General features: G+C 31.6%; 4 protein-coding genes across 4 annotated transcripts; 1 reads left to right on the top strand and 3 right to left on the bottom strand.

Annotated features, from left to right (window-relative positions):
* The first annotated feature begins 259 nt into the window (after positions 1-259).
* Positions 260-2911, top strand: LOC25500561 (exocyst complex component EXO70A1). The gene has a single exon (XM_013589015.3). It carries the CDS (start codon positions 444-446, stop codon positions 2295-2297), a length of 1854 nt encoding a protein of 617 aa, XP_013444469.1. The 5' UTR covers positions 260-443; the 3' UTR covers positions 2298-2911.
* Positions 2912-4650: 1739 nt separating this feature from the next.
* On the bottom strand, positions 4651-8193 carry LOC25500559 (transmembrane protein 87A). The gene is made up of 5 exons (XM_013589013.2): positions 7849-8193; positions 6119-7037; positions 5809-5904; positions 5446-5582; positions 4651-5063 (listed from the first exon to the last, which is right to left on the bottom strand). The coding sequence occupies exons 1-5, from the start codon at positions 8043-8045 to the stop codon at positions 4895-4897; spliced, it is 1518 nt and encodes a 505-aa protein (XP_013444467.1). The 5' UTR covers positions 8046-8193; the 3' UTR covers positions 4651-4894.
* Positions 8194-11719: 3526 nt separating this feature from the next.
* On the bottom strand, positions 11720-15432 carry LOC11421251 (sm-like protein LSM1B). Its single transcript, XM_003627286.4, has 5 exons — positions 15142-15432; positions 14012-14080; positions 13818-13933; positions 13671-13733; positions 11720-12043 (listed from the first exon to the last, which is right to left on the bottom strand). Exons 1-5 carry the CDS (start codon positions 15200-15202, stop codon positions 11966-11968), a joined length of 387 nt encoding a protein of 128 aa, XP_003627334.2. The 5' UTR covers positions 15203-15432; the 3' UTR covers positions 11720-11965.
* Positions 15433-21095: 5663 nt separating this feature from the next.
* NGR (Protein NEGATIVE GRAVITROPIC RESPONSE OF ROOTS) lies at positions 21096-24071 on the bottom strand. The gene is made up of 6 exons (NM_001425064.1): positions 23870-24071; positions 23651-23726; positions 22553-23073; positions 21920-22085; positions 21764-21826; positions 21096-21411 (listed from the first exon to the last, which is right to left on the bottom strand). The coding sequence occupies exons 1-5, from the start codon at positions 23873-23875 to the stop codon at positions 21807-21809; spliced, it is 789 nt and encodes a 262-aa protein (NP_001411993.1). The 5' UTR covers positions 23876-24071; the 3' UTR covers positions 21096-21411; positions 21764-21806.
* Positions 24072-27311: the final 3240 nt, after the last annotated feature.

Genomic DNA, 27311 nt, shown 5'->3' with positions numbered 1-27311 from the left:
CAAAACATAAGGGGCTGTTTTGTATTTAAATTAGTTAGGGTACCATAACCGCATTTTTTGAAAGGATAGAGGTCCAAAAGTAAAATTAAACCTATATTTTACTACTAGATTACATAAGAAGTGTTGTGTATGAGAGCGTCTTACAATTCGGACTACTTTAGAAATTGGTGGTTAAATTGGTAGTTTACATTATTTTTATCTCTCCTAATGTACACCTTGAGTATGAAATCCATAGTTCTAACACCATAATAAGTGCTATAGTAATAGATGCTCTAAAATCCAATCCATACAAAGTACGCCAACCTTTGCGCAGTCTATCTCTCTCTCTCTTTTCATTCAAACAAAATTATCTACAGCCACCATCACCTCTTTCTTTTCTTCCAACTTCACACCCTCAACTAAACTCTCACCCCCCAATTATTCTCCACACCCCACCTCCAATAATGTCCTCACCAGAGAATCTCCCTCTAGAAACCGCTCAAAAAATCATCCTCCGATGGGACTCAACCGCCTCCGAAGAAGCTCGTGAAAAAATGATCTTCGATCAAACCACCACAAACCGTGACGAAATCGATCTTTACCTCCAAGCCGTCGATGAAATCCAACGCTCCATATCCTCCACCTCCCTCTCCGATAACCACCCTTCAAAACCCTCCTCCACCATCCAGATCGCCATGGCTCGCTTAGAAGACGAGTTTCGTAACATCCTTATCTCACACACCAACAACCAAATTGATCCTTCTCTTGAAGATGATACTTACTTATCTTCTTCGTCTTCTAAACTACAAGACGAAGAAGATAACAGCTACGACGACGATGGGGTTGACGTTGATGACAAACTTCATCGTTTTGATAGTAATTGTTCCGTTGCTACTACTGTTACTACTGCTTCCACTTACCGTTCAGCTAGTAGTATACGTGAGATAGATCTGATACCTTCTGAAGCAGTCACCGATCTTCGGTGTATTGCTGATAGAATGATATCATCTGGATATCTTCGCGAATGTATTCAAGTTTACGGCAGTGTGAGGAAATCAGCTGTTGATTCGAGTTTTAAGAAACTCGGTGTTGAGAAGTTGAGTATTGGTGATGTTCAGAGATTGGATTGGGAGCAGCTTGAGACGAAGATAAGACGATGGATAAGAGCTGCTAAGGTTTGTGTTAGGACGCTTTTCGCCAGTGAGAAGAGGCTATGTGAGCAAATCTTTGATGGGATTGGGACTTGTATTGATGATGCTTGTTTTATGGAGACTGTTAAAGGGCCTGCCATTCAGCTTTTTAATTTTGCTGAAGCGATTAGTATTAGTCGTAGGTCGCCTGAGAAATTGTTTAAGATTCTTGATCTTCATGATGCTTTGATGGATTTGATTCCTGATATTGATGTTGTTTTTGATTCTAAGTCGTCTGAATCCATTAGGGTTCAGGCGGCTGAGATTTTGTCACGTTTGGCTGAGGCTGCTAGAGGGATTTTATCTGAATTTGAAAATGCTGTTCTTAAGGAGCCTTCTAAGGTTCCTGTTCCTGGTGGGACAATTCATCCTTTGACTAGGTATGTGATGAATTACATAAGCTTGATCTCTGATTATAAGCAGACTTTGTATGAGCTTATAGTTTCTAGGCCTTCGACGGGTTCTAGGTATTCGGGGGATCCTTCGACTCCTGATATGGAATTTGATGAACTCGAAGGGAAACCACCTTTGGCTATTCATTTGATTTGGATTATTGTTATATTGCAATTCAATTTAGATGGCAAGTCAAAGCATTATAAAGATGCTTCTTTGTTGCATTTGTTTATAATGAACAATGTGCACTATATTGTTCAAAAGGTTAGAGGGTCGCCCGAATTGAGGGAAATGATCGGCGATGATTATTTGAAGAAGTTGACCGGGAAATTTCGACAGGCAGCTACTAGCTATCAGAGAGCAACTTGGGTTAGGGTCTTGTATTGTTTGAGAGATGAAGGGTTGCATTCAAGTGGTGGATTTTCTTCTGGTGTGTCGAAGAGTGCTTTGAGGGAAAGGTTTAAAGCTTTTAATGCTATGTTTGAAGAGGTACATAGAACTCAAGCAGTTTGGTTGATACCGGATTCGCAACTTAGGGAGGAGCTTCGGATATCTATATCGGAGAAGCTGATTCCTGCGTATAGATCATTCCTTGGTCGGTTCAGGAGCCATATAGAGAGTGGAAGGCATCCAGAGAATTACATTAAGTATTCTGTTGAAGATCTCGAGGATGCTGTTTTGGATTTTTTTGAAGGGATTCCTGTTTCGCAGCACACGAGAAGGAGATCTCAGTGATGATGGAGATGGAGTGAAAGTTTTTTGAAACTTAGAAGCTAGGACAAAAAATTCTTTTAATTTTTTTCACTGGAGTGTTCAGGTGATTTGAGTGCTGCTGCCGGTGAATCCGAGGTTTCTATGACAAGCTCTCTATCTCGAGTGCTTCCATAATTTATTACCATCCAGGGTTCTCGGGAATCAGGAAGAAGATTGTAATATTGTGCAGATTGGTATGGCTATGAAAAGCCAAAGTAGCTCTCAGCCTGAATGCTGCTTCATGTAAGCATGTTATTTGATTTCATACCACATTCTAGATTTTGTTTCTTCATTTTGTTTATATTGGAATTGTTGTTGTACGTGTGGTTTTGTTTATTATTACTCTTAAGGTGACTCCAAAAGCTGTTGTAGCTTCAAAAGGACTTCTATACTTTTGGCACTTATAGATAGATGTATGTTGAAGTTGAAATCTTAGATATCTTTCATCTTCCATTGTTGTGACTTTTTCAGTTATCTGTTACACAGCCTTATAGCTCTTGCCTCTTGTTGAGTGCTATTTGATTCAAACTACTATGGCAGGCTTCATTCTTTGATTGTTTGTAATTAGATCATTGGTGATTCATTATTTGTACTGATTAGTGTTGCCGTTGTTTTTAAAGGGTTTTTCAGGCTGAAAGAAAACCAAGTTCTTTACTTGAATGGTAATTAACCCTGTAAGCATATTGTTAATTTCTTAAAGAAAACAGGTCACAATTTCTTCTTACTTGTGTTGTTAAGTATTAATTTGCCCAAGCTTTTGAATGTAGTCATGCAATCTGGACTTTCGGATCATATGATCACATGACTCGTTCTAATTTTGATAAATCAGATCTGTAATACACAATAGGAATTGAGTCATTTGATCTTGATCTGACCATCTGATAAATCCCTTATGAATCTTTTCCTTCATCACTAGAAAACTATAACTGAGGTGGTTTGAGCTTTGGCAATATCAAATCTTGTATGGTTTGAGGTACTCAAGTCAGAATGGAGAGGGTAGGTTTCTCTTAATAGATAGAATAGCATTTGAATTTAAATTGTTACTTCATAAAAGGAGGGTGTCCAACTACATACATCCAGCAGCGGTTCGAAAATATTGAATTAAATTGTTATAATACTTAAAGGAGTTAAAAGTATAAAGTTCGAATACATCAATGTTAGTATGTTAATTTTTTATGTTGGTATGCAATAATAATTTCCAAAAAACTTGTGTTAATAACGTGAGTCACTACGCATAGATCAATGTTTTCCTACTGAGGTTCAGACCACTCGTTCAAAACATGATTACGTGACTATTTTAACGAGGCAGAATTTTAGTAATAAATAACAAGCTCAACTAAATCATGTACAGTAGATGGAAGAATTAACAAGATTTTCTTGCCAACCATGATAGGGGCTTTGAGCTATTGTAGCAATTCAAACTTGTTTGGTAAATGTGATTATTAAATAAAATCATGTTTAACAAAAATTGCTCAAGAGCGAATACCTTTTAAATTTTGTTTTTTTTGTCAGGTAGCCTAGTGGCTAGAATTCACCTTGTAAGGTGAATAAGTGGGGTGTTCGAGGTTCGAACCCCAGCCCTACATATAATAATGCATTGTCCTACCAAGTGAGCTATGCTCACGGGACAATACCTCTTTAAATTTAACTGAACCAAGATATAAAAATGCAATAATATTAAAAATCTTTTGAGAAACTCGATTATATATCATAGCATAAAAAAGTTGATTTTCCTTCTTTGGTTTGATGAATTTAAAAGTAATAAAATCAATTTTTGTGAAAGGTTAAAGAAGTTTATACCATGTATTACATCAAATATTTTCATAATATGAATCAAATCGTTTCAACCTCAAATTTAACCAAATTAGTTTTATTTTATTCCCAACGTAATTTTATAAAATGCTTTAATTATATTTTCAGTCCCTCTAATTTGCACTGTTATGATTTTGGTTCCACAACTTTTTGTGTCAATTATCTTTATTTTAAAAAGGCTTAATTAAGTTTTCAATCCCTATATATATTCATAGTTTTATTTTTAGTCCCTACATTCAATCAAAATATTTTACCTGGTATGGTGGATTATGAACATGAAATAGGAGATTTCAAACAATTCAATATATGAAAGTTTATAACATTATGAAAACAAACTAAAGCAATAGGACTCTGAACCTCATTCATCATCAATACATAAACTATAATAGAAAATTGTAAACATAACTAGTAATATTAATATATAATACAGCTGGAAACTTCAAAATGAAAAATATTATAGCAAGTGTCCCCCACATGTATGCATGTATGCACATGGATAATATAATATACATAAAATAGCTCATAATTGAAGACAATTTCCTTTGTATTAGTAAACCGAACTATACTTTTATCATGGAATCCAATCTTACAAGTAACTGCAGGTCGAAAATGCTATCAAATTAAGAACAGAGAAGACTAATGAGAAAAATAAATAAAATAAAATAAAAACTAAAAGGAAAAGAGTTATAGAGCTAATTATCAGTAAAACAAAAGAGTTATAGAGCTAATGATACAATGGAATTACAGAACCATAGCTATATTCTAGCTTATTCTCTTTTATCTTCTTCTAAATCATCATTTGAATTTCCATTATTTCCTTGTACTGGTCTAGCATCCGGCACACTAACATCCTTTGGTAAAATAGATGGTTTTATGAGTGTCAAAGTAGTATCATCCCTATCGAACTCTTCGCTCCCATCATCGCGGTAAGCATATCTGTCAAGACCAGAAATAAAGAACAGCAACAACAGTGAGATACAAAATGAGGTCTTTGAACAACATAGAGCTTAGATGATAAAGCTCATCTTGTTACTGCAGGCATCCCTATTTTGATAGACAACTTAATTAAGCGTCTATCATATATGGGCTTATGCATAAAGCTATTTTGATAACAAAAATAAAATAAAGTTAATATTATTTTTTGTATAAACTAGCTGTTTCCATTAGCTATTCAAAAAAGCTTATGGAAATAAGTTGAAAACAACAGCTCTATCGAACAGTCTCACAAATGTTTATGCCAGCGGATAAGCTCAAATAAGTCAACCCAAACCGGCCCTAGATAACAAAAGGACTTAAAAGATGGAGGTATGAATTTTACCGTGTTGAATTTTGAGATGGTGCCCAGACAACACAGATGACACACAAAAGAGAGTAAGACAGAACTTGCCAAAAGGCTGGGATAATCCAAGCATTTTGCCATTGCTCATTGTATACATCATTTGCTTTGAAATACAGCTGAAAGAAAATCAGAAAGGTAAGTACTAGAAATGACAAAACCTTATTGAAAGTCTACTACGCATAACATTCTTGATCTAGTATAGGTTAAAGCTCCTTTTAATTTGTTCATAGTATATGATTTCATTGATTACATAAACCAATGAGCTTGATTCAACTATCATAACTAGGCCTAGTTAGCATAGAAAGTAATTGAATTTGAAATGTGTTTCTGCTTGTGAATTACCTCATAGCATATCCATCCCACAGATACAACCACAGCTACTGCCAAAGCATTGGTGAACTTCCTATACATATCCAATTTTATCATCATCCTTCTGGCCTGTTACATTGCATAAACAGAGAAGAGACAATTTAAGATTGTTATTATTACATTAAGAGTCACCACAAAGTGAATTGAGTCATTCATCGTCTTATGTGGTGCAGAATCACATCAAAAGTCTACGATAATCATCAGACGAATTTGTACATAAAAGCATATCATGGTTTGTGTAAAATAAACTATATCGTGGTATGATAGCCTTGCAGATAAATACCTGAAGCTTATTCAAAGTTGCAGACAGCGAAGTGAAAATCCAAAGAATGAAGAACACGTCTAATACCGCAGCAGGAAGAACCAAGAAAAGTTTTGCTTTTCCCGAAAGATCACTTATTGCACCGACATGTTCTACCAATTCAAGCACTTCAGATGCAACAAAAAAGGTTCCACCAAGCATAATCACCTTTGATGTAAGGCCTCCAAGGGTAGGTCTCACAACACCATAGCCCATTGAAACGATTAAAATGATTAACCGCGCAACCGTTCTCTTAATAGTTCCAAAGGTAACTGCCCATACAGTTGTCCCGGTTGGCCTGATTCCTGTTTCGCTAAATTCGGCATAGTCAAAGTACCAAAAAGCCATCTCAAACATGCCGAGTGTTATCACTAGTGTTATGCAGTTCTGCAATGGAAATACTTCCTTCCAAAATCTAACATATTGAAAGAACCAAAAGATCCCAAGCAACACATATGCAAAAGACATGAACTGGAAGAAAATTTTCATAGGTGCCATTCTACCGGGTAGATAACCAGAGGGATTCTTCCATACAGTTTTCCCTTCTACAACCAAATCCTTAAGCCTTGGATCACAATGGATGAAATACAAATTATACATTCCGGTTTTTGTGATCTGAATAGATTTCAACGGAAGCTCTGCTTCTTCATCATCTATGTTAAAAGCAACGCCGAAAACTTGAGGCCAGTCTGAATTCACTGTAGAAGGACGGTAAATGACTTGTCCTTCATTGCACACACCAAGTTTTGCCAGATCACCAGTGCAACAGACAGCCCTTTGACCTCCATAGGCCGAACCACCAATCGTCTCTCTATCTTCCACTTCAAAAACAACGGCTTGAATCGGCCATGAGCTAAAGTTTGATAATTCCTTGTTTCTACGGAATGTGACTTTATCAAACCTGGTTTTCACATTACAACACCAAAATCCAATCAACTTAATTTCCACAACAAAGTAAGCGCTATTTAGGGCCTGTTTGTATTGCCTTATTTAAGCTTAACTACTGACATAAGCACTAGTGACAATGTTTGGGAGAATTTATGAAAACTGCTTATGACATGTTGATCAGCTATTTTCAGCTTATTTCCATAAGCTCTCCTGGTCAGCTTATGAAGACAGTTTATAGATTATACAAAAACAATTTAACTTTATTTTACCTTTTCTTATAGAAATAGCTTATACATAACCACTTATTACGAGAATCACTTATGCAATAAGCTTCAAGTGAAGTTGTTTATCCAAACAGAGCCTTAAATTGGTTTTTTGAGCTTATCTACTAGCATTAACACTTCTGAAACTGTTTTCAGCTTATTTCCATAAGCTTTACAGGTTAGCTTATGAAAACAACTTATAGCTTACATGAAAACAATTTGACTCTAACTCAATTTTATTTTAATTATAGAAACAGCTTATACATAAGCACTTATATTATAAATACATATGCTATAAAAGCTAAACTAAGCTGTTAAAATCAAACAGGTCTAGAAACTAAACCAGACTATCATTTTTGGTACCACCGACATGTTCAAAAAATCATTTTTCATGAGATTTCTGAAAATTCTGGTTTCTCAGTATCCCATAAACTACAACATTCAAATCTGACAAGATTCTACATTTCACACTAAACTAAAAAGCTGAATACTAAAATATGAAAAGGTAAGAAATTTAAGGAAAAGAGAAGAAACCCAGAAAGGAATGTGAATTATTATTACCTTATGAAAGAGTCAGGAATTGAAGGTGAGAAAGAAGTTTCATTGACGGTAGATGAGTAAATTCCTTCACTTCCTCCATGGACGACAAAAGCGTTGCCTTTGGGGGAGAAAGTTTCGCTTCTGTAATCATGGACGGAAGCTTCTGTCTGGAGAGATAGTGTCAGTAACAGAATTGTAAGGACTGTGAGATGGGACATTTTAGAGAGAGAAAGAGTGGGGTGTGGATCTGTGGAAGAGTGAGAAAGAAGATGATGAAGAAGAAGAAGAGTGTGTGAATCTGTTTAGTGTTTTGAACAAAGAAGGTAAAATGGGTTTAACTGAGGTAGATTAGTGATTAATGGCATTGCATTAATGATGTGTATCATTATTAATTCTTTATATCATATGTCAAGTGTTAATGTTTGAATAACATTTTTCTAAGACTTAATCGCATGTTTGATCCCTTATGTTTATTTTAGTTTTTAAGTTAGTCCTTTATATTTTAAAAGTTTCAAGTTGATCCCTTACATTTTAAAAGTTTCAAGTTGATCCAAAACGTTACTCACGTTGCAATAAGTTAGGACCTCCAGTCACTTAACGTTTAAAGATTCGGATTGACAACATGTGATGAAACTTAACTTATTTAGAAAATCAGTTTTAAAATATTTTTTTTATTATTTTTTATTTTATTTTATTAAACTCAATATCATGTTGCGGAAGGGACTAACTTATTCCAATCTGAGTAATGTTTCGGACCAACTTAAAATTTTTAAAACGTAAGGGATCAACTTGAAACTTTTAAAACATAAGGGACCAACTTAAAAACTAAAATAAACATAAGGATCAAACATGCAATTAAGCCTTTTTTTTAACGTATGTTTGTTTGTGTGATGGAAAAAAATGATTTCGATAAAATTGATTTTATAAAATTAATTTTAGTTAAAAGTGATTCTATTTAAAAATTATTTGTGTTTGAGTACGTTTGTGTAAACATGAGTTGAACTATAAATTAATTTGTATGTCAAAATCAACTCTAACATCATAAAGCTACAAATCCTAGCTTTAAGTAGAATCAATTCTAAATCCATAATCAATTCTACACGAAAGCAACCAAAATGTCAGAATCAATTGTACACCTTTTGAATCAATTATGGTTCCTTTAAAAATGGAATCAAACACACTTAAACAATTAATCATCCATGCATAATTGGATATTTTAATTTTCTTGAATTTTGTGAGACCGAAATAAATGACAAATTTTATGAGTTATAACCATACTTCATAATCAAAGTGAATACGAACATGAGAAATAAGTGATAAATGATTTAAATTGTTAATTGTGTCGTGAGTATGAAAAAATATATGTCGTAAGAGATCAATCCTTTAAATAAATTTTCTAAAAAAAAAAAATCAATTATTTAAATAAATATCAATTACTCAAATGACTAATCTCAATAGTTTTTTTTTTTTAAAGAAGTTAAATTAACACCAGAAAAAATTTGAAGAAGCTAAATTAGCACAAGAGAGAATCCAACGTGAGATCTCGAAGGAGGAGCTCACTCTCAGGTCCCAAACTATTAGCTCTAGATCAACCCAAATGGGTTGACTAATATCAATAGTTGATTAGTTGCGCCAAGATATTTGGATAACAAAGGGAATGCGCTCTTAATAAGATAACATAGCTAAAAGAAGTTATTAAATGGTATGTACTAGCTACAATGTTTTTAAACACTTACTCCATCAAATATAGTTAAAAAGACTAGAATTCTAAAAATAAATAAATAAAGAGTGCATATAAATTAATGTTGGGAAATGCTAACCAGTGTGGGCAATGGTTAAGAAAGAAAATATAGTAATTTTGTATTGAAACTTGTGCATTCAACTCCTCAAAAGTTTAAAAGGTGATTTTTCAACATAAAACTTTCTTTTTTTGGTTTACTTAACCATTGCTCTAAGGGCATTGGTCAGCATAACCCGTTAATGTTTCTTTTTGCACATCTAAATTAAAAGCTTTCTCTAAACATAGTCAGATGGTTTACTTGTTTTGTCAAATATCTTCTTTTCTAGACTTTATATCAAAATTAAGGTTATATATTGTTCAGCTTGCATACATTTTTCCATCATAAGAATACTTCTCATATGATTTATAAAAATTTGTATAAGTTTCCTTTTAAGCTTTGTGTTAAGGATTGACTTTTTGTTTGTTGATATTGTATTGTATAAGCTTTTTTTGTGTGTATTAAGGATTGTCAATAAACTTGACTTATAAAAAAACTATCAAATTCTCTCAAAAAAAAAAAAAAAAAACTATCAAATATCAAAGCAGGGTTGGTTAATCACTATTGAGCTTGTGAAAATACTACTATTTCATCTTGTAAAACACACTGTTAGATAGACAAATAAGTTTAAGTAGCATCTAGATGTCCAAATACAAACAACAATATTATTTGAATAACCATTTTATTTGAAGGAAAAAAAATACAATCATCTTTGAATAATTTATAGAACAATTAAAGATATGCAAAATAGACACAAAAATCAAAGCAATAAAGAGAGAGTAAGAATATAATAAGAGTATGAAAGATATAGTTTTTAAAAATATCTTAAAATAGTTGTGCAAATATTATTTCTTAAGCAAAAATGAGTCACACAATTGGTCTAGTGAGGTTGGTTTGGAACCTTAAAATATGTCTGTCTCAATGTTTTCGATTTAATTCTCTATGCGTCAATTTTGGTGGATTATTTTGACTTTTTCAAACCAAAAATGAATCACATAGTATTAATTGATCCAAATGACCGAAGGAAATTATAGTGCTTTTTATAAAAATAAAAAAAAAAGAAGAGAATAATTTACTAATTTATTTATTTCATGAGATTTCATATATTTTTTATTAGGAAAATGTTAACAAATGTTCTAAGAACATTGTTTAAACATCTAAAATTAGCAACTTTTGCATTGTAAATTGTACGGTTATAACTTCAACAAGTGTTTGACTTATATTTTCAAAACATAATTTCTTTTTATAGGTTCCTTCTCTTAGGGCACTTGTTAACGAGACCTTTTTTAAATAATTTTTGGAACTATTTACTAGCATGGTTATTAATTTTTCTTCTAAAACTTTGGCATAGAAATAGAATGAAAAGTATAACTTTGGGGGAGGGGCAGCATGGCCTTCGGTTTTGACTGTGGAATGGATTGTCTGAATTAGTCTAACGTACGAAATTTAATTTCTAAAGATTTTAAAGGTTGTCGGTGCCCTAAATATAGTCACATGTTTTTCCTGCTTTAATTAAATTAATGTAACTTCTTTTATTCAAATCAAACAAATAGACACTAGAAATTGGTCTGTTTACTCTTTTTTTAGGTACAAAGGCTTAAGTTCGTCTTCCATTTTTTTGAAGTAACTAGAGTGAAACCTGAAAATTTTAAATAATATTAATTAAACAAATTTATAATTAATTACGACAATTTGATTATAATATTGACTTTATAACCTAATATAAACTCCAGAGTGCTTAGAGATTGAACATTTTGCTACTCAAATATGGATTAAACTGGTTCCCACCTCACCTTGTAACCAAAAAAGACAGTGTATTACATTTTCTCCTATACTGCTTACTTGATTAGGTTACCAACGTGGCTACTGGATTACTGTATTCATATTTGTGTGTTGGTTTTGAGAGAGTACTGGAGTGGAAAGGTGCCCACTTTGGTGCACATGATCAGAAGTTGGATCAACTGTCCTTGGCATGTTACATGTGTGCATGTGTAGCGTGAAAAGACATATTTCAAAGCATACCATGCTTTTTTCTTTTTCTGACAGAAAAGAATACTATATAACTATTCAGCATAACTAGAAGCCTTTTCATTTCCAAACTAGAATACCAGATATTCAAAATGTCAGTTATGGACTGAAATCATGCAGTAAAATGAGATAATATAATTGACATACTTTTTCTTTCTTTTGACAAGAAAAGAAAGCAAAGGAATAATAATAGTATTATGTTACACAAGAAATTTCAACAATGTTTTCATCCCTCCCATGAAAATCAACAATATCACAGAAGAACAAAATAAAATAACTTGGAGAAGAGCCGCTGTAATATTTGCGGATGAGCGAGTGTGGAGAGTTAATCACTAGTCCAAGTCAAGGAATTCCATTCTTTTTCTCATAGTCCCTTTTAGTTCTGAAGCATCCCTTTCTACTTTCTGTGCCTACAGTATCACATTCCATTCATTATAGAATATTTAACAAGTTATTGCGTGCATAAAATCAACTTACAGGACTGCATGACAAAGAGGACGGCTTCAACCAACTCCAAATCATAATAACAGAAAATCAATGGAATAAAAAAAGTTATTCAAACCCTTTCCTTCATAAATATGAAACCCGTGTGTCTGCAAATAGAAGAAACTTCTGGTTTGCATAATTATGAAACCCTTCTATGTATCAAGTTTTGTGTATTTGACCAAAATTAGAACAATGAAGTATTTCATCCAATAACAAAACATGAGTACTAGCTTACTGCTGACGTAAGTATCAAAAGAGAAACCTAAGGAAATAGACAACAGCCATGACTCAGGCATCAATAACCCTTCTCTCAATCAATTTATAAAGAAAACATCTCAAAGGATCCCTAATAAGTAGTACTAATTTAATTAGAGTCAATACATAAGTAAATTTTACTATGTCAAACCAAATGATTATGAAGTATTAACCGTTTGTTTATCCACTTTATTTCTAGTTCACTGTCATATTAGTACATGCAACTTGGTGCTATAAAACTCTTGCAATGGATCCAAGGTAAAGTCGGATCCATAGTGGGTCTATTAGCCTTATCTTATATTTGCAAGAGACTAATCTAACGACCCGAGCCTATGACATGTAGTCACGAAGCAGCAATTCTAACTATAGTACCAACACTCAGCATCATATAACTTACCCTTATTCCCTAAGCCAAGAAACATATAACTTACCATAATGATTAGTAGATTCACAAACAGAAGTACATTAATTGTGTTTGGAACCATAAACATATTCCAAGTTTTCAGAGAGGTACGTAAACAAAATGAGGGAAGGGAAAAAATAAAATATGTCTGCAATGTTTATTGAATTAAGAACAGAAAGAATAGTAGGGAGTGGATTTTCTGTCCCAGGTTTGCCCTTCACAAAGGGTTTTCCCTTTCCACAGACAGAGTTCAGTTCTCAAATGATAACAAATTAGAATGCCACCTCTTCTAAATTGTCCTCCAATTTACGTCAATTCCCTAAGTCTTAACACGTTAACCACCAAACATGACTATTCTTACTAGATAAATACTCCATCCGGAATCAATTATAAGCAAAAATAACTAAATACACACAGATTAAGAATAATAGTTAACTTCATTTAATTTAGTCAATGCAATAAAAAAACAATTGTATTTCCTAAATTACCATTTCTTTTTATTTAATTATGTATGAGAACTTGTTCCGATGAAGGATATTTTGAGAATAATAGCATTCTATAGGGTGCAGTAAGTTAGATTTTACATATATTCTGGTCCACCAAATATGCCTACTTTTCTGCTAATATTTGAGTACAGAGTAGCACCTATTCTAATTTCAAACAAACTCTCTCAAGCCCTACCGATCTGTTTCATTCAGAAGTTCAGAAGTACTTTACATCTTCAAGATGTAGCAAATGTTTGGAGAAGTACGAAGAAAATTAAATTACCACAATAATAAGAACTTCGGCCATGAATGGCCCACAACTTTGCATTACCTCAAGTGAGGGCAAGAACTAGGTGACAGAAAATAGACACAGAATATCATAAAGAAGTTTAAGTTCGGAGTATTTACCCTCCTGATTTCTTCTGTAGGAACACGGGTCATATGAGGGGGAAGTTCCTCCCTCTCCACATCCTGAAAATTGAAAGACGGTTGTAAAACTAAGATTAAAAAGTAGAAATAGTTTTAAATGCAAAGGGAAATAGTTAGCAATCATACCATCTCACCAATTAGAACAACATTTTCTCCACGGATTACATAAAGACCGAGAGGGATGTCACAATATAGATCACCAACAATTACCCTCTCACAGGCACCCTCAAGAACAGCGTTAGCTGCATGTTATTGATAGGAAATATTAGAAACTCAACCTAACGCATGTCAAATCTTTACGTAATTTGAGAAGTTGTTACCAAATTGATCAAAAGAGCGAAGTGTCCCCATGAGCTTTCTACCATCTCGTAGCAATATAAGAAGTTTCTCTGCAAAAAAGATCAGTAATAGAATATAAGATTGGCATGAAATATAAAATCAGTTTGACGTCAATTGTAAACCCAAGTTTAATTACCACTAATAACTGGTTTGCATCACATTTGAACATTATATGTACAATTTTTTTTCCAGAAAGACTTGCGTGCAAGATATGTCAAAAGCAATGTAACATCGAAAGTTAAGACTATTCTTTTACACAAATTACAATTCAAAAGCAACGACATTTGCATCTTCAGCTCAAAATAAAATATTGTCGTGAATGAACTACCCCAAAGCTTAAGTTGATAGGTAAAAGCACACGAATGGTTTTACATCTAAAACTGTAATGCACGGGAACACCTAAGCTTGTGCTGAAACTTAAACTTTCATAAGAAAGAATAGATGCAACAAGAATCAAACTTTCAAGATCACATGATCATAGAGGCTTCGATATCATGTCATGAACCAAAGCCTAAGCCATTAAGTGAAAGCTCGCCAACGGTTTTATATCTAACATATTGATATTGTTAATAGCCCAATCAATCTTATGCATCACTTTCTTCAGGAATTAACAGGTATACTGATTAAAGAGGAAAAGCCAGCTGCGATATATCATACTAGAATAGAGAAATAATGATGCTATTGCTAAGTTGAGTGAATAGAGGTCCCCAAATTGCGATAAATTAAAGCGGTCGACTATTAAGATTTTCACTTCTCATTACCTTACATGTTACAAAAGCCATCTCTTAGGATTATAATTATATCATACCAAACATATCTATAAGTTTCTTGTCAAGTAGTTTATGAAAACCAATTTTCGTTAGTGAGAACTTATTAATAATACATAAAAGCTGATTTATTTGCATAAACAGTTTTGCATAAGCTAATAAATAAATATGTCAATCCAAACGGGTCACTAAGCTACTTGAATTAGATAAGCTCATGAAAATAAGCTCGTGTTACCAAACGGAACTTTTTTAATTATACCAGCTTATAAGCTATAAGTCAAATTCTCCAATCAAGGTCACAATAAAAATTACACACAAATAAAAACATGGAGAGAGATTCTTACTATCAAGATAACTAGCAAGTGAAGTAGAAAGGTAGAGATCTTCAGGAGCAGCCCAAGACATTATTATGCTTTTTCTATATCACAGAATTCACCAATGGCATTGCCAGAACCTATTCAACCTTTGTCACTGTGATTGAATTCCCAATTCCTATATAAAACAAAAACCGAAATTTCCAGAAATTAACGGAATGAAGAGAAATAAGATTTGAGAAAAGGGAAGAAAATTGACGCGAAAGAGTGAAAATTTGGGGATTTTGAAATGAGAATTATTTCTAGGTTTGGAAATTGAGATTTCAGATATATATTATATATAGAAACAACAACTTTTTTTTAAATTTGGGTTAATTATGTTTTAAATCCTATAAATATTTCAATTTTTCGACTTTTAGTTCCTAAAAAAATTTTATTTTCACTTTTGATCCATCATTTAAAATAAACTCATACGTAGAATTTATATTTTTGAATAAAAAATTTCAAAAAAATTCATAATTTTATAAGAATCTCTTCACATGTAGCATTCTTCTTTTAAGGTTTTTACACGTAATAAAGTAATTCAAAAAAAAAGTTTGGGTCATGCTAATTTGTGCCCTAAAAGCACAAGTCAAAGATTAAAAAAAAAATTAGAACACAAGTTTTGTATTGAAAAAATAAGTTTGTAACTTTTCAAGACATTGAATGCACAATTTTCAAAAGAAAAATTCTACATTTGACTTCTAAACTTGTGCCTTAAGGACAAAAATTAGCATTTTCCAAAAAGTGTTTATACATAAATTAAGAAATGTACTACAGGAAATCTAAACCTAAAGTAAACACGTCAAAGGAAAATCTAAAATTTGGTAGCTCATGACCATAAATATTTTTTGGGGCTAATTTGGTCATTAAATTTATTGTTTAAATTTATTTCATCAAATTAAATACAAAGCAAAATGAAGGAGAATTGATATAAATTTAAGGGTTAATTAGGTTTTTGGTCCCTATAAATATCTGCAGTTTTGTTTTTAGTCCCTATAAAAATAAATCACACTTTTTAGTCCCTACAAAATTTTCCGTTAGTGTTTTCAGCCCCGTTAAATTAAAATTTGATTAATTATGCTTAAAATTTTAAATTTTTTAATGATTTTTTACATACTTGTTTAAAACATTATAAAAGGTTCCGCCACAATAAATTAGCTCAAAATTTTATTTTTAGGTCCAAATTTTCGTTAGTTTTATCTTGAATTTTTGACGTTTTAAAAAAATTATATTTAATTCATTACATGTTAAAAAATTCTAATTTTTTATAAAAGAGATTATTATAATGTTCTTAACATGTCTGTTAAAAATCATTTAAAAATATAAAAGTTTAAGTATAATTAAACAAATTTCAATTTAACAGGGACCAACACATACTTTTAGTCTTTGTAAAATTAAAATTTGCTTAATTGTGCTTAAACTTTTAAATTTGTAACATATTTTTCACATACTTACTTAGAATATTATACAAAGTTCCTCCGCAAAAAAAGTAACTTGAAATTTTATTATTAGGTCCAAATTTTTATTAATATAATTTTGAAAATTTGGTTTTAGAAAAATTCATATTTAATTCATTACATGTTAAAAAACTAAAAAAAAATTACAAAAGAGTGTCTTACGATGTTATGAACATGTATGTAAAAAATCTTTCAAAAATTTAGAAGTTTAAACATAGTTAAACAAATTTTAATTTAACAGGGACTAAAAACACTAACAGAAAATTTTGTAGGGACTAAAAAATGTGATTTATTTTTATAGGGACTAAAAACAAAACTGCAGATATTTATAGGAACCAAAAACTTAATTAACCCTAGATTTAATGGAGAATTGATTTTACTTAACTCAAAATCTAGGAATTATAGCTTCAACAAGAATTGCTTTTAGAGATGAGAATTGATTTTGAAAATCTGAATCAAACATGTTGGAATTGCTAGTTTTCACTTTTGAGGCTACTAAAAGTGCTTTTAACGATGTAGAAGCTGAACCAAATAGATGCTTATATATAAAAAGAAGTGAAAAAGATATAGTTTCTTTTTAATATATCAACCCAACAGACCAACTCGCCCCATTTCCGGCCCGCTTTTGGCAAGGTAGGCCTAGCGGACACCCTACTTGTGACGGATTCAAAATCTCAACCCACCTTGCACAAAAAGGCGGGTTAAACGGGTCAACCTGATGGATCCAACCCAGTTTGATATCCATAATTTCTAGGTGGAATGACTAAGTGCAAGTATACAATAATCAAGTTATTGTATAAAAAAATATCGATCACACAGGGACTATAAAACTATAACTCTATGGCTTTTTAGAAAACAACTTATTTAAAAGGAAATAAAATAAATCATAAGTTTCACAACAATAAAATGTTCACACGGAAATAAAATAAATCATAATTGTCACAAAAATAAAATAAAGATAATAGTTTAGAAAAATAGTTAAAAAGACTTAAAAGTTCTCAAAAGTAAAAACATGGTTTAAAAAATGAATTAGTTATGACAAAGTTTCGCTCTAGTATACAAAGTTATATCTTTTTATGGCTTATTGGCAACCTGGTGACCCTAAGGGTCTTTCAACTCATCCATCATGTTAAGCATGAGAAGACACGCATTAATCAGGGTACAATTACAATATTTAACATGCAACATTATTAGGTTAGGTCATCAGTAGCTTCCCATCTGAGAAGAGGTTGAGCCGTGGCGTATGACAAGACTCCTAGATAGATCTTGGCGTATCTCTATGTTCTTATAATATCTGGTTTAAGTTTAAGCAGTTTGTCTTGTTCCCATCTACTTTCAACACTTAGAAACGTAACTCATACCAAACAATTTAACATTTTTCATTCCCATTACCTTACATTCTCAGGGAACTTTGCATTAAAAATAAAAGTGATCATGTTTTATTTTTAAAGATTTTGAGTTAAAACATTTTTGTTTGAAAGAAGCACAAAATTATAACTCCTTAAATCTTAAGCAAAGATTATCATAACCTCATCATGTCTAAAACACAAGAAGGAGTTTAACTCATCATGAGCTTAACCACGCAGATGAAGTGAAACATAAATGAAAACACTAAATTAATAAAATAATAAAGAGTTAATAACATATTTCACTCCAACCCGAAGAAATCCTAACTCTAAACCATTAAAAACTAGCACTCATGCTTATTTTTGGAGAAGACGTGATGAAGTGAGAACTCTAGTGGTTGCTAAAAATTATTGGAACTTGGCGGCTAATTTCACTATGCAAAATTCTGACCCTTGGCACTCACATGTGGTTGTCCTTTTATAGTACAAGGCCAGCCACTGCAAGTTGTACTCTTTGGTAAATTCTCACATGACATGTCCTCATCTTATCCTTCCAGTACCATACATATTCTTTATTCCTCGTACTACCAATCATTGATGCCAGCTCATAGGACTTAGCCGTTAAGAAATGATAGGCAATGGTCTCATGAGTTCGTACTATTGTATGTCTCCGTCTAGCAATTTGGTGTGATACATCATCTTATATATCCAATGTTGTATCTTCATACATCACTATTCTCCTTTTCCATATTGTATCTTCCTAGATCTCCAGAGAAAATTCATCACCTGATCCACCAAACATCCAAAACAATCAAAATGATTAAATAATACTAAAAACTACTTAAAACCATAAATTCCTAAATAATCACTAATTAGAAGGTTTAGGCCATGCAATCACTCAATTTCTTATAGATTATGGGGGATAAGTGTAGTGTAATAACCTACAAAATTGCCGGTTATCACCCATCCACTTGCGCATGGTGCCACACACCCTAATCGTAAAAAAGATAATGTCATTTTGCGGTTTTTGGGCCATGCACCCCACACTTGTTTCCATACGCTTTGGGCATGCTATGTGCGGAATTTTCCCTACTTAAAACTTATTTTGACCCATAAATATTCATTCAAAAACTTGACGGTTCAAAGGCAAAGGAGGGTGACCAGAGCATCAAAGAAGGATATTTTTCAACCCATTTTCATTTGTTATAGTGTAAGTTTTTATTTCTTATTCCATCGAACTTGTATTGATCATAGGTTAGAATTTATAGATTCATTTTGTTTTCTAATCGTAATCACTACAAATGATTTATTCGAGTTGTCAGCGAGAGATTGAGAATTTCTCTTGTGTGACTAGGTTTACTATTCTAAAACGTCCATGCGAGTATCAGTTCCTACTAACTATTGCAAAGCAATATGACATGGCGGAGGCAAGGGAAGGGGGGAAACGGAGACAAAATAGGCATTATTTTGTTAAACATCATGAATATAAACCTTATGTAATAATTTGATGTAGGAACATGCACTAATTCAACAAAGACATTGATGAGATCCAAATAATCCTAATCGCCGTCATATCTATGTTTCAAGCCTTTTAAATTTCGTCCTAGACAACAATCTCACAGAATCCCCCAATTTACATTTTTTAATTATGAGGTTCGTTAATTGCCTAATAGAAGGAACAATGCATGTGGAAATGATAACTTACTACTTTAGTATTTGAATGAGCTTTGAAGATTCGATGCATTGCTTCACTTCATTTGAGGTTTTAATCTCATCCATTCGTTTTAATCTAATGCTTACTATTTATTGCTATCGTTTCACATACATATACGATGTATATATTAGTAATAACAATTGTACACAACCGTTTTCACTGAGAAGTAATACTAGTAATGTCTCATTCGCGACATTACTATTAAGGAAACTATATTAACTATTAAGTAGTGTCTACCACTGCGTTCGCGACAACGATGTTGCCGGCAACGACGTTGTTGCTAAAACGGTAGGTGGTTAATGTTTCATTATTAAAGCCCCTTCTTCTTCTTCGATGAGCGGACATGTTCTTTAGATATAACGTTGATTGATTTGCTCTACGTTGTCGAGAGTGGCGCATCGGTAAAGATGGTTGGGCTTGATTTACATAAATATTTGTATTCCATTGAACACGTTGAATTTGGATAATTATACGATGAAGAAGAGTTAGGATTGTCAAAAGCTTATTACTATAAAAAGATTTATTGAATACCTCACGTTTATTTGAAGTCTTCTATCTGTTGTAATATTCAACTATTTTTTCGATTGTTACTACTCCAGTTTTAATCAATGCGATTATATAAAGGCAAATTTAAAGTTAACAATTACAATTCATTTTGAAAATTAAGTTCAAATCTAAATCTATATCTAAACTATAGAAAATATGAAAACTAACTACATTTTAGTTTAATTTTTTTTTGCTATAAATTTTTCCATTTTCTTTAAAGGTACTATAAATTTTTCCATATCAACCTATTTATTTATTTTAAATTTAAAAATAAAAATAACATAAAATACAATATTATGGTTCCATATCAACCTGTTTTTTCAAATTTATACGAACTAGTCTTACAAACTAAAATATCATTGAGGACTAAAATTATCAATAAAAGTTTATAAAGACTAAACTTATTAACTCGTAATTTTATAGGACTAAAAATATATTTAACCAATAAATATATGTAAGAGAACTGGTTAATGATAAGACTGCTTCTTTTTCCATCCTATAAGTTTTTCGTACGTCATATGCAATTCGAATTATAGAATCTGAACGACATAAACACCCGATAAAAACCTTCAAAAATACGTTGAAATATTTCAAATTTTAAAATTTGAATAAGGTGCATGTGAAACTCATAGGATGAGAAAAATAATGATATAATATAATGATGCAGGTGAGCCGGTAAGATCATCTATTTTTTTTTTGGAAGAAGGATCCATCAATATTTGGGAAATAGGTATATAACTAACTAATTTCTCCTATTTATCATTTTCTATAGAAATTTTATTTAATTATTTGTTGACCGGTCCTATTTATCATTTATTAGTAAAATGTTTACAAGAAAGAGGTCATGGTTGAGGAAAAAGTTAACTACAAAGTGGAGTAGGAAAAAAGTATATATATAGCAATTCCAACATGTTACAAGGAGAGTAGGTAACTACAAAGTGGAGTAAAAAAAAGATGAGAAATGTGTGTAAAGAAATTCTAGCCAAGCTAGTACAAATCAAAAATCCATCATGTGATTTTCCATAACATGAGTTGTTCCACATTTGTAGACACAATCACATGAAAAAATTAACGGGTAGCACCGTTAACAAAACAAAGATATCACAATGAACTTCATTTTGAAAAATTTAAGCTCCACTTCATACTCTCCCCACAATCTTGTACATATATTATATCTTTGACTTCTTTCTTCAATCTGAGATGAAAATGACGAAATTATCAGTTTGCAAATTCATTGTTATGAAATTTATACACTTTGACCCTCTTTAGATAAACAATTTAATTAAGTTTTTATAGTATAAGTGTTTATCATATATAATTTTTTTAAGTATATGTAATTTCTACAATATAGAATGAAATAAAGTTGAATAAGATACATGTCATAAGTTGTTATAAGCATTCTCAATACAAGTGTTTATGCTCATAAATAACTCTTATAAAATGGACACACTTCTACTTAATTCTTACATGTAAATTATTGATTAGATTAGAATAAAACAAAACAAAATAAGTACTTTATGCTTTATTCACCATCTTGAATAGTTTACCTTGAAATGCACTAACAAAGGTGTACTAAAAATAGATGCAGAATTATATCTCTAGAACAATATCTGCAAGAAGAAGAAAAAACCTCATTAGTCCATATAGAGTATGATGTTTATAATTATGTTGTTGCATAAATATGAATGTGAAAATGAATTTACATTCAGAATCAGTCTTGACCCATTTACTTCCTTCATCAATTCTCTCTTCTGCTTCATCCTCATTCCTCTTCTTTATACTCTTCTTGTTCTCTAAGCACTTCTTTAACACCGGTGCGCGCGAATTATTTTGAGTGTAAAGTTTCTTGTGAAGCATTGTCCTTAGAAGCTGTAGATTTCAACATAGTTAGTAAAAACATGAAGTGATATGCCAACCTTACAAAAGGTTTTAGATCACAGCCGCGTTTGCTTTGCGATCCTATCGCAAAAAAAGTTACTTCTGATGCAACAGCAATCGCAATCGCAAAACATCAAAACCTAATGCCGCGGCTACTATTGTTGTTGCTAACTGTTTTATTATACATTTGCATTACATACATAATAGACATGCAAATTTTGATTTCGGTTGGCAAGTCAGCACGTCAGTGATTATTGGATCGAGATCGGACCGTCTAGATTTCTAGTTCATTATTTTAGATTTTTTTTTAAATAAATAAATATAAGTCTACATTCAAATATAGATTGTGATATCGACCCAATAGTCATTGATTTGCTAACGATTGTTGACCGCAACAATTCCGAATTCACATTAGAAGGTTATGAGTAAGAGGATTTTTTTTGTAAAAAAAAAGGTACCTTCTCCATTCTTGACTCTTGAAGAGTATCTCTAAGGCTAGGTGTTGGAGCAAATCCACTTCTACAAACAAACATCTTCTTAAGAAGAAAAGATATAGATTTCTTTCCAATTGATTTCTTGCTTTTTTCAGCACAAATGTCTTTGCATTTATCAAGTATGACACTAAGTGTCTTCTCAATATCCTCATCTTTGTCACCACCTGATTCACTGCAAAGTGCATTGCTGATTCTCCTATCAACCTCCAAGCTTGATGGACAGTTAAGAAATCTATCAAGGGGAAGCTCAGAAATCTCTTTTTCGACGTTTGGTTTTCGTCGTAAGAGTCTTGTTAACTCCTTTTGTAGTTTTCCAATTTCTTCTGGAGTGAAGTCTGGTACTTCCTCTGAGGAGGATGGATCCTCTTGTTGTGTATTTTGGTTTTCTATGTTTTGTGTGATTTCGTTGTTGTTTCCAAATGTTCCAATTGCTAGCAAACTATGAGGCCAATCACTAAATTCTTCTCTAGGCTCTGGTTTTGCGTCTGTCCACAATCCAAAGATACAAATAATTGTTATATAAGTTAGTAAGTTTATAAACTTTATATTTCATTTAAGCCATGTTTGGATAAATAGCTTATCATAAACGCTTATCATATAAGTATTTATGGATAGGTAATGCGAATGATAAAATAAAGTCAAATTATTGTCGTATAAATTATAAGCTATTTTCATAAGTTATTTTTGGGAGCTTACGGAAATAAGCTGAAAGCAGTTAATGAATATCTCATAAATTGTTTCTATAAGTTCTCTTAAACAGTCTGACAAGTGTTTATGTCAATAGAAAAATTCAAAAAAGTTCAAATAGAACTTTAATCTTTTTGTTCTAATTTAAAACTGTGGAAATAATCAGAAGAGAGTGGTAAAGTAAAATATTATTATAACAAACATTTAAGCACCCTTTAAACAAAAAAAAGACATGTAAACACATGTTTACTCCCTGTCTTAAACTGTTTTGATTCTATGTCATTCTTCCTTCATTTTGAAGTATGTGTTTTTATGTGTATGAGACAAATACATGTTATTGGGGAAAACTAAATAAAAGTAATGAAGATCACTTACAAGTAGTAGATGTAGATGTGTTTGATTTTCTATTCTCTTGTTTCCCACCAAGTTTATTTTGCATCCAGTTGAAGAACTACAAGTGACAAAAGACATATCAATCATGCTACATTTTTTTTTAGGCAATCATGTTACATAAAAAGTTTCATAACCCAAACTAAATTAACATATAAAGTAACAATAAAGGTTGCAAAATGGAAAGACTAATTAATTAATTACCTTCATGGTGGAAGGAATAAGGCTAGGGGAGTATGAATAAGGAGGATGAATGAATCTAATAATTTGAAAGAACTAGCTAGGTAGCAATAATATATAAAGTGAGAGGAAAAGGGGGTGATGATATTTGGATGATAGTGATAGTGAGGTAGAGAGCCAGGTGTCAAATATGTAAGATTTTGTGAACTAGTGTTTGTTTATATCTACAACTTCTAGTACTAGTGGTAAATTTCATTTGAGGGTAGTAGATTTTATAAGCCAAAAAAAAGTGGGTTGATCTTTGAGATTAGACAACTTGGTTGGATTATTTTAAAAGCCAATTAATAAGAGCAATTATACTTTAGACATCATTAAATTTTCAATATTCCATTTTATCTCTGTCGTTTACTATCACATCATCCATTTATCACATTAATATTTTCATCTCTTTCTCTTTCAAGATGTGGATTGGTATTTAAGTGTCAACAATTATATTAATAAATGTATAAATCTATGAAGCCCAAAGGGTGCGATACATATTCACATATACTGTTTTTTTTTTGAAGTAACATATGCGGGTGTTGAAATTCAACAATATTCTTATAATAATACTTGTATATGCATGTTAAATACTTGAATAAAATAAATATGCATTGATTATTCTTCATTAATATATAATTATAACTATCACAAATAACAAAAACTAATACTTGTGATCAAAACACAAAATTTAGAGTTTATGTGTAAATCATAATAATTTATTTTCATACCGATGTTAACATCATCGACAAAAAATCATACATTTTTTATTAAAAAAATAAAAAAAATCATACATTTTATGTGTGATTTATCATATGACAACTTTACTTATTCATAATTTGAGCATCTACCCAAAATATTTTCACAATCGTCAACTTTTTTTACCTTCATATTTTATAGGATATATATTTGTGTGTATTTTATAAGTAGACGCATGTATCTCTAAAGTATTCTATAAATATATGAATAAATATTTTTGAAAAAATTAAAAAGTTAATTCTAATATTTTTTAGATTAGTATCTACAAATGTTTATAGAATATCGATATCCGACACATATCCTATACGAACGCGTTTATGTATTTGGAGGATTCAACCCCCTTCATAGTGAGGAGAAAATATTGTAATGATGGTTGGATAGTGTGAAGGAATTAGCCATGTGTCAGGTAATGAAAGGGCATTGAGGTACTTTTCTACTAGTAATTAGTGAAGTTCCGTAAGAACAGATCTTTGAAGCCAATAAGAATTTGGCTTTGGGAATATAAAACTAGTATGAAAGTTTGATGAATTTTATGGCCTAATTGATCATGTGTGTAGCTTCATATTTTATCTTGTTATCAAGTCCCAAACATGGACTAGTAGCCCATCTTACCCTTATATTTTCCCATTAACAATACTTAGCATATTTATTCCCTTAAAAAAAAAAATACTTAGCATATTTATTACTTTATACCTTTAATATCCCGATGTATAATGTGATTGTAGGCATTTTTTTTTGTTGTTGAAGGGAATGCATGTATACCATGAAAGACATTCTCTTTTATTATATTATTTCTGTTGCTTCGTACGTAGTTTGTTTTGAGTGATCCCTTCCTTCACCAACAACACATGGGTGAAAATATTTTTTGCCGGATATTACTTTAGAGGGTTTTGTTAACGAGTATTTCCGAGACACTCTTTAAACATGTTAAATTAAGTAATTATTTTTAAAAAATGTGAAAGTTTTTAATTTCTAATACACTGATCACACAAACTTTCATAAAAAATTACTTTTTATAGTCATTAACCAATGCCCTGGAGCACTAGTTAACATTTCCCTACTTTAAATTGAAGTACCGTGTCACCATTTTAACCATTAGATCACATAAAAGTTGATCTTTAAGGATTGGAGTGATATTCTATACAATATATATTGACGTGTGTATTCATTTTATTAAGAGTCAAGATTCATAAGATTTGTTTTGTGATTGATAGTATGAAGAAGTTGATACAATGAAAGTATGATGCATCATATACGGATCTTAAAGTATACTACTAATATAATCAGCTTCTTTTTTTATGGTGTCTGGGGTTCGAACCTCAAAATTTGCATTTATTATGTATTGTCCTATTAAGTGAGTTAAGTTATCGGTGACAATATAACCAACTTCCAATTGTTCATAAACCAGCTTAAAAAATATTCACTAATTCTAATAAATATGTGACTATATCTTACAAGACGAATCAACATCTCATACTAAACAATATCTCTATTTTATACACATTCTCTCTACAAGTATAAAAAAAAAAAAATTATCTGTAAGACCTAACTCGACTAACAATGTCGACACTGTTTAAATAAATATTTTATGTGGTGTCTAGGGTTCTTAAATTCGTGATTTTCTATTTTGTGTATAAGTTTATTGTTGTTCTTAAATATTTTTGTTTTTTTTTCTTTCTAATATTTCTCAAAAGAATATTATGGAAATATTGTTTCTCAGTTATTTTTTGGTAAATATTCTTGATTTTTTATGGTTCCTTAGCCGTTGATTCTCAATTTTTGTATCAATGTGCTATGATTCCGCTCATAGTTTAGGTTATGGTCGACCTTGTTGCATATCCCAAATGCAATATCAACCATTAACATGGTAACATTTGTGTCTAAGCCACAACTTGATAAATATGCAAATGTAGGGCATGTGTCTTGGAACTTGGAAGGCCTATCTTATTTGAAAAGAGGTGTACAAAAAGGAACCATGTATATGTATATATGCATATTTTGTTTGGAAATTGACCACTAATGTGCTTTTCAACTAAAAATAAAACAAGAGGAAAAAGACTATTTTAGTTTCCTTGATGAAATATAAGTGTTGAAATCATAGCCAAATTTTATGGGCCTTCAAGAAAAACAAGTGAGAAAATGAGGAAGAACACACACACATGGCATGGGAATGTCTCACACTTACCAGACCAATTCCCTAATTTCACCTGCTCCAATTAACTTGTGATAGAACCCACGTACACTAACACTATTGTTTTAAGGTTTAGTACACTGAATAATGTACAAGATCGATCATTCCAAACACATTACATGTGTGTGACAAATGTTAAGAGTACTATAATATTCATCAAGTTATCAACTACATCAACTTGCCAGCTATATATAACACTGTTTCTTTCAGTTTTTTCTTTTTGTTTTAACCTTTCAATTGATCACAACTTGCTTGAATGCAAAACACAATTTGTATGTTTTAACAATAATTATGTGCATATATCCTTAATTCTTGATAAGATTTGAACTTAGATAACATGTCCTCTCATAACAACACAACCAACTGAATTATTTCAACTTAAAGTTTTTCAACAATTCTCTTTAAGGAATATTTTTAGAAATTATTATTTCCATAAAAATCATTATTTTCTACAAGTTTTTGTTGGGTTGGAAATTA

Source organism: Medicago truncatula, chromosome 8 (genome assembly GCF_003473485.1).
Source record: "Medicago truncatula cultivar Jemalong A17 chromosome 8, MtrunA17r5.0-ANR, whole genome shotgun sequence".
NCBI classification, from domain to species: Eukaryota; Viridiplantae; Streptophyta; class Magnoliopsida; order Fabales; family Fabaceae; genus Medicago; species Medicago truncatula.
The sequence above is the reverse complement of the archived record's forward strand: the minus strand, read 5'-3'. Positions and strand labels throughout refer to the sequence as shown.